The sequence below is a fragment of the Vanellus vanellus genome (genome assembly GCF_965231255.1).
Source record: "Vanellus vanellus genome assembly, chromosome: 11".
In the NCBI taxonomy this organism is placed as follows: domain Eukaryota; kingdom Metazoa; phylum Chordata; class Aves; order Charadriiformes; family Charadriidae; genus Vanellus; species Vanellus vanellus.
The window spans coordinates 22,207,844-22,220,959 of NC_138916.1; the positions used below are offsets into that span (position 1 = coordinate 22,207,844).

Consider the following 13,116-nt stretch of genomic DNA (forward strand, 5'->3'; position numbering starts at 1 on the left):
AGCTTCCATCAAGAGGTCTTTCCAGGCAGCTGAGAAGTCCATGTATGAATACAACCCTTAAAAAAAGGCATTCATACAGGGAAACCAGTGGCACAATATTTGCCAGTAAAACACAAGTTACAAGCAGAGAAACTGTGATGTTTTAATCAGTGACAACCCTTTTATCTTGCTGTGTGCCGGCTTTGTCCTCACAAAAAGGGACCAGATCACATCTCTATTCCTACCTGAAATGCTGCTTGCAAAAAAAGGGCAAAGAACCCATCTGCAAGGGTGACGCTGGTCTGACACACATCCCAAGACACATTCATTCCTCAGACTGAGCTGAAAATTTTCACAACAAACAAATAAAATCCCCTGGCATGTACTTAAAACTATTGCATGTTTTTGCTTTTTAAAGTTAAGCAAAGAGCCTCCCTTGTTTGCTTGCATTTTCTTGATAGGTTGGGGTTCAACTCTGGAGTGTCTCTTCTGGACAGGGTGTAAAATGCCATAACACACAGCAGATACGAAACATCAAGAACAGCCCTGGTTTGAGTGCCACCAGGTACCAAAAAAATCTGCACACGTAGCCCCTCTCTCTGCTCTTTGTGCTTTCCAGCTCCCTCCAAAACAGCCAACCTGTCCCATAAAGCCCCAGCAGTGAGGCCTGGGAGTGCAACTTACCCCTCCAAGAAGCCACGAACCAACTCTTGCATGCTGTATCGTTACAAAGTCACCTACCCCCAAGAAGGTAAGTCAGGCTTGTCAAACTCCCTGCCAGCTCTCCTGCATTTCCCAGGTAATTGCACAAACCATGAATTAATGAGAAATAATGAGCCAGCACACAGGGGAAGAGAAGACAATTCAGAACAGCAACAAAGAAAACTAATGGGCAAGTATGTTTAAATAGCTCGCTGCAGACCACTGTCACTGCAAGCCAGTATCACCCCCCAAGAGGTTTCACTTTTCTGGGAGGACACAGGGACTGCAGAGCACATGCAGCATGAGAATACAAGAGAAAGGTGACGGGGACTTGGACTGGGAGTTAATTTTGCAGAGAACAGACAGCATGGGCAGACTCTGCCCAGGCACAGTTTTGTCACCTTCCACCGCACGGCCTCCAGGGAGTAACAAAACCCCTCTGTGCTTCACTGCCAGGCTACAGGCTGCAGTGTCTGACAATGGCTCCCTCCACGGGTGTGGACTACCCCTGGCTTTATCTAGACACACTCTGCTCCTTTTTGTTATCACTTAACCCAAAAAGGTAACGTTATCAGGACAGCTAGCCAACCAGCCTTACCTGGACAATAGCAGATAAGAGGGTAGGTTGAGAAGAAAACAACGAAAATAATAAAACAGCAGATGCTAAACTGTTAAGTCAAAGGAGTACACACAGGCAGACAATGCAATGTTCTTACCAAGGACTCAACCATCTCAGGACTTTGCATCCTCCTGGCATAACTTCTCACCTAGACCAGTTTTAAAAGACAGTATTTGATTGTGATCTGGAAACCCAGTTATCACTGAAAATGCAAAGTGAGCTCTTACAGCTCAGGGATCTTGTTAGGAGAAACAGCAAGATAATGCCCATATCAATGGAAAACAAGGAGCAGTACCACCTTTTGAAGATAGTTGGAACCAACAGTGGGAATGGGTGGGAATTTGCCCTCCCATTTCCAAATTTAAACTTACTTCTATCGTAGCAACAGGAGGAAATATATTTTATAGCCTCTGCTCCAAAATCCCTCATACCTACTTGGCTGTTTAACTTTCCAACATCTACAGTGCATTTACCCACTGTCAGCACAAGCTTCTCTTCAGAGCACATAAATCTTTCCTTTTTCCAAAGCTGCAGCCAGCTGAAACCTGACAGTTTGAGGACAAAGCAGTAAAAGGACTGGGTCTGCTTCCAAATGGTTAAGAACACGCTTTCAACTCTACAGTATCCGAGCAGGGGAATGCCTGTGGGGACTGTCATACCACTCTGGGCTCTCCTGTATCAGTGGAGTCCAGGCTCGAATGTGACGCTTCTCCCTGCTGTCTCTGGGCTTCTGCTTAGTTCACCAGCATACATCTAAAAACAACACCTGGACTTATACTGAAATTTCAGCAAAAATCCCCAAATCACCCATTTTTTTCCATGTTAAGGAGAGGTTTTGCCTCTGTGCATCAGACTGCTGGATGAGCACTATAGATGGTGGCTGCTCTAGACCAAGGAACACAACCTCATTTGTTAGTAAAAACAGATTTATTTCCATTAGTCTAGACTAATTGCTGCTGCTCCTCTTTTAGTGAGGTCCTGTGTGCCTCCTCGCATAACATCAGCACAGGAGAGATCCTCATCCTCATAACCATGCAATTTTGGGCCATTTCAAATAGCTCCTTCTCTAGTGTAAGAAGGAAATTATGAGAATGATGCCTCTTCAAAGAACCACTTCATTTTAGGAAATGCTGTGTGATCATTCTCATGTTCAGGTCAGTAACAGCCTTGCAAAATCTCCTTGACTTTATCCAACTTTCACTACTACTGAGCAGGGATTAACATTAATTGAGCCCACCCCTTATTAGCCAAGGATTATTTGTTAGTCACCAGCCTATAATCACTTGCATTTTCCAGTAGAGACCTTTACATCGCTCAGATAGCTAGCAGGATAATCCAAGTCACATTTTTAAAGAAATCTACATAAAAACGCACATCCACACCCTTGTCTTCCCCCTTCCAAAATACCCAATTAGTTCAGCTTAGGAAATGCCATAAAAATTAATACTGTGAAATTTCCAGTCTAACAAGTTTCTGGTGAGAAGAAAATATTCCCTACGAGGGCAGCATTTTTTTAACTCACAAATTTTAAAATATATAAACACGTAATCAGGAATTTTCATTTACAGGCCTGCACATACCATGTACACATCTCTGCATTCACACTGCACCCGCACACATCTGGTGGTGACACACCACAGACAGGTAGGCACAACCATGTCTGCACAGCCACGTACACAGCCGCATTTTTGTACAATACCTATTCCCCCACCTCTACATCTGAAACACACACCTGCAGCACACTGCCCCGCAGCATCTGGACACCTCCACCCCAAATGTATTCGTGCTCAGTCCCTCTGAGAGGACTTTTAATACCTCATTTTACAAATTAAACACTATGATGCAGACAGAGGATTGCCTGAAGCCACTCATAAGTGTGCCATGCAGCAGGGAACCAAATGTCTCCTTCCTAAAGCCTGAGAAGTCCTAGTATTGGTTTCCTACTTCTGAAGGCTCTCTGCTGCTTTGTGGACACAGCTGGGCAGAGGCTGGAGGCATTTACACAAGAAAATAAAAACCGTGTTGTGTAGGTGATGTGGAAATGGGCAAAGGCGTCTTTATGAGTGATAGAGGGCAAAACTCCATACGCTCCACCTGCACCTGAAGTGCTGATGGAGGATGTGGCAGAGGTGTTATTTGGTGAAAGCTGCTGTAAGACTAAGTATATTTCTACGCCAAGTGTAACTACGTGGTGCGATTCCAGCTTAGACAGCAGCCTTTCTCTTTAAAAGCTATATGGTAGCTGCACATACATGCCCCATACCGATTCTTCCTCTGGTTTCCTGAGTGTGAGCATCCCGCTGCAAAACCCAAAATCTGCCTCGGCAACAGCTCGGCTGCTCACCAAAGAGGCGCTCTCGGAGATGAAGGTTTCTTTACTTTTCCCTCTGCTTGGCTCCAATCCCATCACATCTGGAAAGCTGCATCCAACACTGGCTGTCAGAGCTGAACGGCGGCTCTGCGCTGAGCTGCAGGGGAACAGGTGCCCAGAGGGACTCGCAGCATCCAGATCCGAAAAGTCAGGCTCTGAATGGAAGTAGCTAAGAAATTTCCTCGGCTGAGCAAACACCTAACTGAGAAAAGCAGGGCTTTTACTTATACTAGTGTTAGCTACATGAAGACTGACATTAAATGATGGAAAACAGGTGAAAGACTCAGGGACCTGCACATATTCAGCTTAGGTTACCAGGGAACTCAGTGTACACATACTCACGGGGAGGCTTTTCATACTAGTACGTGTCTTCACATACACCTATAAACCACAGCAAGGTAAATTCAGACTAAATGAAAGCGCACATTAATGAGTGAGGACATCAAACCCGCTTACTGAGGGGCTGGGACGGACAAGCACCCACAAGACATTTTTAAGTCAGAAGTGGTTGTTGCTCTTTAAAAGATGCTCTTGTTCAAGTACAACCATTAAACCTGAAGCAAGAAATGTCCTCAGCTTCCCACTGTACATGTGAAGGCAGCGCAACCTTGCTAGCCTTAAACCTACAAAACTACCCCAGCACCTCGACTGGTATAAAAAACAAAGAGTGAGAAGAATTATTTGACAGCTCAGCCTCGTGCCTGGACGCTGAAGTGTTACTGAAGCCTTTCACCCCACACTTAACTCCCTCTGCTGCTAAACAGAAAATCCTGGCAGCAGCCACAAGCGCGAAGTAAACGGGAAGCTATTCTCTGCCAGCAGCTGGGAGAAACTTCCTTTTCTCCCCACTTTGCACGTAAAGAAACCCCCACAATAGTACTTGAGGTAGTGCTGCTAGCCAGATTTTCAACTGACAGACTCTTGAGGAAAGCCTCCAGATATGAAGTCTGCTCCCAAGGACCCTCTTCAAGCGGGTGACATTTGACTTTGGGAACGTACAGCAGCTCATCTCCTCGAGGAAAGGTTCGCTTTGTTTTCAGTACAGAGAAAAGAGCACAAAGGAAAAGAAAGAAAAGTTGCATTTACTGTGACCTAGGAAAAACAGAGCTAAATAATTTTGATCAATATTTTGATTTCTCTGACAAAAGCCGCAATCAACGCTAACATAAACAACTGGTTAGCAAGCCTGGGGGGGGCAGGAGGGGTAAATCAAACCAGAGTTTCAAGACACTTATCTTTCCATCACAACAATTGCCACCAATGACAGTAATTTACATGGCTAATAGGCAGTATTATGTTTACAAAATCATTCTTGGGAAGGAGGCTCTAAACAATTTTTGCCAACCCAGCAAAGGAGCTGGTATTGGATCAGATGCTGGGTTTCTTTTTCCCCTTTTATCTTCTATGTGTATTTTGCCAAGATGCCTTGCTATGCAACAACACTTGCCTTCACAAGCGCACACAAACCTGTGGAGCACATGATCCCCCTCCTATGACAACCTGAATTCTCTAACAGCAGGGCTGCTTGAGCCTCTATGGCTGGGGGGGGAGGGGGGGGGAAATACCTATCAAGCAGGAAAGAATGGAGTCAAGCTGGCAGTCCCAGATCCTCCACCCCGTGCTACACTTCTTACCCCACGGCTGAAGATAACCTCAAGCGAGCCCCAGCATCTCACACACAAGCCTTATCTCCCATACAGTGATAGGTCCCATCCCAACACCACTTGCTAAACCCCCTGAATATCAGCCTGAACATCTGCTAATTCTCTGCCCTCCCCAACCCTTGTCTTTATTTTTTTTTTGGTTTTGGTCATGAAAGTCTCCATGTCTCCTCCTTACAAGCTTTCTCAAGGCTTTGCCAGGAGTCAAGCAGGCAAGCAGGACTGGTAAGCACACAAATGGGCTGCAACTGGCCCAGTCCCTCTGAGTTAACATGATTAAGAGGACTACACGTATCATCCTTTTAAAGCAGCACTGTATTTGCAGAAAGGTAAGAGCACATTACATCAGCACTACAAGCAGCACACTGAAGTTTTTCAGCAGATCATCTCCAGATAAAGAGACAATAAAGGGACAGAGATTTCCAAAAGAACATAAAAGCCTTCTGAGTTGCAATAACAAACAAACAAAGAGAAAAAAAAATATCAGTGAACACTTGACAAGTTTTCTTTTAATAGCAGCCATGATTCCACTTTTGTCTGGAAAATACACACACCCCATATGGCAAATTGGATCAAACTAGCCAGCTGAGAGACACAGAGAGGACAGTCTTGCATTAAGTGCAAAACTTCAGGTAATTTTAAAACCTGTGAGCACTACCAATGCTTTTGGAAAAAAAAAAGACTTATCAAAGCCCTGAGTGCACGAACAGCCACGTTTCGCCAAAACCCTCAACATATTCACACAGCACAGCACAGGAAATCCATCCCATTAAACGATGACCTTTTTGGTCATACCCATTAACTTGATCATCTATCGACAGTCAATTTAGAAACTATCAAGGATGCACATCTCCCAGCACAGACAGTGAAACAGAGCAGGACCTTATCACATCCCCCCAACCCGGTGCCAGCCTGGCATCACTTCTGCATCCCATGTTTGCTCCACCTCTGTTCCAGGTTCTGCCAGCACCTTTTCCTAGAGTTCCATTTTAACTGTTTAATTTCCCAAATTCTTACATTTAGCAAGGTGCTAAGCCATGCCAACTCCAAAGGGAATGTGGTTCAAAGACCCAAGCAGGAAATGAGAGCAGGGAAGTCAGTCAGAATAAGGGAAAGGGCAGACTGAGCACAGGTGCAATACCTTTACACACAACATTTTAATTCTCCCACCAACTTGGGCAGAGAGCAACCTCTGGGGCTGCTCACATTTCATTAACACGCCTTTAATATTAACACGTACCGTTCTCAAGAAGTCCACAAAAGAGACCTTGAAAAAAAATCTAAACATTAAAAACAAGAAAGCATGACAATAAACCTGGTTATTCAATAGCTCAGCTGAATTTAATATGGCAATAATAGGCTATCGCATTTAAAATGCAGATACAGATTTTCAAATAATTTCAGAACATCTGATATGAAAGTTTCAGCGGAATACAGTAATAGCTTATCATAACCACCACAAATTATGTTTATTACCTATAGAGATAACACACTGCATCTGCTGGACTTCTCAGATAAAGCAGGCCCACATCACAACAGCAGGATCCCATGGATTAAGAGTAGGAGAGGATCTGACTCAAACAGAGACACCAAAAGGCATCAGTGATATGAAAGAAAACATGTCCAAGGGAGAAGCACCACAACCTACACACTAACGAGCAAAGTGTCTTGACACCTGCAAACAATAAAGTGCTAGATATGCTCAAACAAGACCAATGACAAGTGTTTGGGTTCTCCCAGGGAATCTCTCTTCTCAGCAGCTGCAACTCCAGCAGGTATCTACCTTCCTGCAAGTACACACTGACCAGCTCTTCCCCTCCCTACGAAGGCTCTGTTACTCTTCACAATTAGGAAATTCAATGGTGTTTCAAGGATGACTTCAGCGTACCAGTGAAAGACAAACTAGGAGAAGCTCTTGGGTCCTTCTCCCCATGTCTGGTGTGGGGTTTAGCATCTCTAGAAGGGCTCATGAAAACACAGCTCAGTTCTACTTTTTATGAAGATGGCAGATTCAGTTTTAACAACTGTGGATCCTCTCATCAAGATGCTGTTAAGTCAGAAAAGCATAAGCAGCACTTGGAAGTCCCACTTACTCATGGGATTTTAATAAATGCAAGAAGGGTTCTTAAGAGTGACAGTGTTTTTCATATGCTTACAGACTGCAACAGCATCTTCTGCTCAGCTGGAACAAACCAGGAAACTGAGGTAGAGACAGCAAATGACCAAGACAAAGACAACAGAAAGAGCCAATGTCACAGCAGCTCCAAGTTCTGTGTTTGGAAAACGCTTTCCCAATAAGAGAGGAAAGCAAAACAGCTACCAAGCCCTGTGACGTGAATGCTGACGTAACTATAAAACAACAGCATGTTTTCAAGCATAAAAGACTTCAAAAATAAAATAAACAAGTGGATAAAAGGACTTGAGATTGTGATTTCCTGCAGCTTTGCGTCTCGTGATTGATTACCCTGTCCTACCCGAACAAGGGGCAAGCTCTGTTCAAAGCTCTTTCTGCAGTTGAGGCACTTCAGGTTCCTCCCCTAGGTGGGTTTTCCAGTGCCTCTCCTTCCGTCCATGCAGAAACTGCATCTCTCTTCTCTGCTTGATCACTTATTTTCAAAAACTCTGAATTCTCCATATTCACACTAGCTATGACTGATCAGCAGGTCCAAGAATTACTTGGAAAAGGAAAGGGAAATGGACAGACAACCAGACAGCATGACTACGTAAGCCTCTTTTCCTTAGAAAACCAGGCTAAAAATACTGTAGACAAGCAGGTCCAGTTCTTCTCCAGAAAGTAACAAAATTGCACCAGAGTTGATTTTGGCCCCACATGCACTTGGCAAATACTGATAAGAAGGATTTACCATATCCCCTCTAATATTACAGCTGACTATAAAGCAAACATTTGCTTCCTACAGATAACAAAATGACTACGATCGCTCCAGGTTTGTAAAAGTTAGGGTTTGTGCCATCGGTCAACACAGGTCTGTAATTCTCAGTGTCCAAGCAAAAAATGCCCTATGTGTAACACCAGCCTCAGTTTTCCCTCAGGTACCCACTCACCTCACACAGAGATACAGTTTGGGATGGATTCCAGCAAAAAATTACAATCAGATTAAATATTAATTCCCATCTTAATTATATAACCATGACTAGGTTTAATGGCCAGGCAGCCATTTAAACAGGAGAGGAGCGTGTAAATCGTGCAAGCAGCATCTCTGACACTGCAAACACCCAAACTGGTTCACAAGCACCGGGATTCCTCCCTGGGAGAACAGCCAGCCTTTGGGAAGGCAGCTCCGAGGGAGGCAGAGTTCAAATCACCCAGCAAGCAACACGCTATCAGGACTCACGAATTCATGAGCTAACATGCGGCAATGCAGCGCCCTGCCCTCAGGATAGTTGTAGACTGTAGTGACAAAGATCATAGACATGCTGAATACTTATTGACGGAGTTTATCTTCATTGATGGATTTTATCCTCTCAACATCTTCAACAGAGAGAAGCGTGCAGCATCTCTACTTTTGTCTGAAGATGGGCGCTGAGGATACCAGAGCAGATGAAGCAACTGGCCCAGGATCACAGCAGGCAATCAAGTAAGATGTCCCGTATGCCACGGGAACACCCAGCCCACCCCAGCAGTTCCCAAATGCAGGTGGCTCTGGTGCCCCTGATGCACAGAAATCTGTGCCGTGCCACAAAAGCTGCCTCCAGCTCCAAATCAGGCTGCAAGCATGCACGCAGGAAGAATCGTCTCCCTTTCTCCTCAGGGAAAGGCAGATTGCCAAACATTTTCTTTTTAAATTATTACTTGCGCCACTCTGAAGCGGCTCGTGTACCATCAGCGATACACCCACCCTGCATGGGGCCCCCAGCAACAGATCAAACTTGCTACAGCTGCCAGGAGAAAGTCTGCTGCAGAAAGCGGGGACGCATCAGAAAATTAGCGGGTTCTGCCTCACTCTGGACTTCAAGGTAGTGAAAGAAGAAGGCACAAAAAAAAAGAAAAGAGAAGGAAAAAGCTAGGGAAAACAGGAAAAAAAAAAAACAAAAACAACAAAACAAAACCACAGAACTAAGCCTGAGCGGTTTCTGCTTCAGCCTCACAGACCAGAAGAGAAACAGGGAATCACCAGCAGAAACATTCCCCACTTTCGAGCAGCCTCTGCCGTCAGGGTTCGGGGACTGGCTGTCATGACAGCCACAGCACAACAGCAGCAAGCTCCCGCGCGAGAAACCTGCCCCTGGAAACATGATACGGGCTAAACCTCACTAATGTGGTGTGCACCGGTGTTTGGCACTGTCAGTGCCCCCCATTTCTTGGGGACTGTAAGAAACACCCCTTCCCTGCACCACTCATCCTGCCGCCTTGCAACCCAGCCCAGGGACAGGCAACAGTGCAACACCACAGCTAACAGGGCCAGCGGATCTGCATGCAGGTGACGTCCTGCGAAGCACAGGCGACCGCAGCAGCAGAGACGCGCGATCCCCAAACAATGGCAACACTGACTTCCCCGGGCAAAGGCACTCGCTGCACGCAGCAGGCTGCGGGGTTATGCTGCCAAGACGAATGCGACAGGAAGGGTAAAACAAATCACAACTAAAGTTAGGTAAAAAGGAAAAAGGAAATCTGTTCTGCAGCAAGAGGATTCAACCACAAATCCAAATGACATAAACCCAGATGGATTTCAGCCGATCCCTCGGGTGGAAGGCTCAGCCCACTTCCCACCAACACGTCCCCTGTAGAGAGCCCCAAGGAAAGCAACCAGCACAACCCCCTTGCCAGGGTCAACTGAAGAGGGGTTGTTTCGGTTTGTTTTTGTTTTTTTTTTTTCCTTAAGCCCTTTCCTGCTACTGCAGGGAAAACAGTCTCAAAGTAGGACAGGCAGAAGGCTCTCAAAACACTGGATCACATCCCCAGCTAGTGTAAACTGGCACGGCTTCCATCAAGTCCACAGAGGGGGGAAGGTTTTCCAGTCTACTTCTCTCCTAAGTATTCCATACCCAGTGAGGCTTGAGCTTTGGATCAAAACACACAGGCTTCAGGATCAAATGCAGACTTTCCCAAACCCATTTCAACCCTCTGCCAAATTAATTTCAGATTGAAACAAGTCCATGTTTTCCTTCTCAGAATCAAACCCACCTGTTGAAAAGCACATCTGCGTGTACCGAGCAGCACGTCCACAGACTGCGCGGCCGCACTCACTACCTCTACACCATACGTGGCCCATTGTTAGAAAACAAACAGAAACAATTTTCACTGGTTGCCCAAATGCTTGCAAAAAAAGCAGAGAAGCTACAACTGCAAATTCCCGCAAAGCATTTGAAGTTTTCTTGTTGACGTGGGTTTGAAAAACAACATCCAATTCACTACACCTTTTATTCTTTTTTTTTTTTTTTAAATCATTGTTCTCCATTACGAGCCTCGGGATCCACTTAGCTGTTTGCTCAAACATGCAGGAGACGCAGCTCCCACCCACCCCAGCTTACCTGTTCCTCTGCTAGTGGGGTCACAGACTGCCATCCATCTAGAAAAACCCACATGCACTGATGACAATGAGCCATTTACATGGACCGTTATTCACTTTAACACACAGCCACCGTAAGGCTGCACCTATATCAAATGTTAACCTACCCCTTACAGGAGCTCACAATGTTTTGAGAAAAAGAAACGAAAAACAACCCTGCAGCCGCCTACCACACTGTATTCTCCCCCAAAAGGCTGTTTTCGAAGCCATAAAGACTAACTATCCTTCGTGCTGTTATTATGTTCTGCCGAACCTGAATGCATCACAACAAGAAATAAAAATGTACAATGGCATAGGGATGGCTCCTCCACCGCAATCCCCCCGTTTAGGAGGCAAAACTGCAGAGAGCAGTTAAACGAGAGCAACTGCAGGGCACACACACGGCTCACATTTTTCGGTGCAGCTCCGCCAGCCTACACCTTTCCAACCCCTTCTCGGGGATGCAGACAAAAGCTTTTGCAGGTCTGTGCACACACAGGGAAGGAACCACGCACCCCAAGGTCCGCGGCTCCAACAACCCTCAGTGCAAACTTCGACGGCAAAGGCAGCAACTCGGCCAGCGCGACAGGCGTACGTGTACCCGCGCACAGAGCCGTTTGCGTAACCGTTGCAAAACGGAGGGCGCGAGGACCATGGCTACTCCTGGGTCGCCTCCTTGACCACCGGGACATCTGCCCACCCCGGCGTCCTGTGCCGGCGGGAGCGGGCCAAGGCAAGGCGAGGGTCGCCGCCATGGCCCTGCCAGACACCTGGGCCTGCTCCGGGCCAGCCCCGCGCTGGACAAGCGCTTCAGCCCCTAGCCAGCCCGGCACAGCAGCCCTCCCTCCAGAGGAAACTTCTCACTGGCCCGGGGGTCGCTGCTGCTGGCCTGCTCCGGCCCATCAGCCCTCTGAGGGGGGGTCCCTGTGGGGGACACCCTGTGTGACGCCCAAAGGAGCCACCGTCCAGACAGGGCTTGAGGCCACGAGTGTGGCTGTCGCCTGACTCAGGGGGGATGAAAAGCAGCCCCGTGAAAGAAGGGGATGGCGGGGGGGTGGGTGCTGAAAAATAGCCACAGGCGGGAGGGTGGCTACTGGGGGGGGGGGGGAATGGCCACTAAGGGGTAAAGAAGGCTGTTACAAGCGGGCAAGAAGCGGCGGGGGAGAAGGTCCCGCTGCCCGTGGCCGAGCGAGGCGCGGTGTGAGGGCAGGTGGCGCCGCGGCCCCCCGCGCGACCGCGACCGTCCGTGGGCTCGGGGGGCACCGACACGCACCCACCCCCCCACCCCCTCCTTCCTCACCCACCTTGCACGGCGAGGACGGCGAGGGCGGAGAAGCAGAGACAAAGCAGGTCCTCCAGCGCCATGTAAGCCCCGCCGGGCGCCGGGAGCAGGGGCCGCCGCGGCCGCATCTAAGAGGGGAGCGCGCTCTCCCGCCGCCCCACCGCCATCTTGTGCGAGCGCCCCAGCCCCAGCCCCGCCGCTGCCCGCCGGCGCCGCCGGGCCCCGCTGCCGGGGGGCGGACGGGGGACGGGGGCGGCCCTGGCCTGCCGCTGCTCCGCCTTTGTCAGCGGGTTCGCCGCCCGAGGAGCCGAGGGGGGCTCCTCCCGCCCTCCCCGACAGCGGCGGCACCAACAGGTTGCTGCCAGCCCGCGGCGGGGGGAGCGGCCCCGTTTTCTGAAGGGGGGAAGCGGGGGACGGGCGGCCGCGGCAGGTGCGGGGCTCCTCCGCCGGGCGGGCAGCTCCCCAAGCCGGCAGACGGGGGTTGTTATAAACATTTTATGTGTTTTTTCATTATTATTCCCATACACAACCCCGCCCCATTTGGCCGCGAGTGAGCGCGGAGGATACCGCGCTGCCACCAGCCGTCGGTTTCCCCCTCACGGTGCACTGGGGGGACCCCTCTGCCGGCCCCTCTGTCCCCTCAGGGCTGCGGGAGCCTTCTGCAGTGTCCACCCGTGGCCGCCCACCGCTCTCCACGAACAGGCACAAGGCACCCAGGGCCAGTGGCTGCCCGAGGGCTAATGGCCACCCTCCTGCAGGCCTGGCTGTCGGCGGGCTCAGGCCCAGTTCTGGGGGGGGAAAGTGCGGCTGCCACCCCACACGGCCCACCCGCGCTGTGGAGGCAAACAGACACCAGTGACTGTACCGCCATGGGTCTGCAGTCCCGCTGGGGCCCATGTCGAAGCACAACTCCTTCAGGTGTGTATCTTCCATTGGGCTCGTCAGGCGTCAGTGTCTAGCCTGTGATTCTCAGCTGCCTTTGAAGCAAATGAAAC

General features: G+C 48.7%; 1 protein-coding gene across 1 annotated transcript in view; it reads right to left on the reverse strand.

The window, feature by feature from the left end:
• Positions 1–12,249, reverse strand: part of IGDCC4 (immunoglobulin superfamily DCC subclass member 4) — a gene marked incomplete at its 5' end in the record, with an annotated part of 94,768 nt that extends 82,519 nt beyond the window's left edge. The window contains one exon of the mRNA XM_082488708.1: positions 12,144–12,249. Within this exon, the coding sequence (XP_082344834.1) occupies positions 12,144–12,249 (106 nt within the window). The remainder of the gene's footprint in view (positions 1–12,143) is intronic.
• Positions 12,250–13,116: the final 867 nt, after the last annotated feature.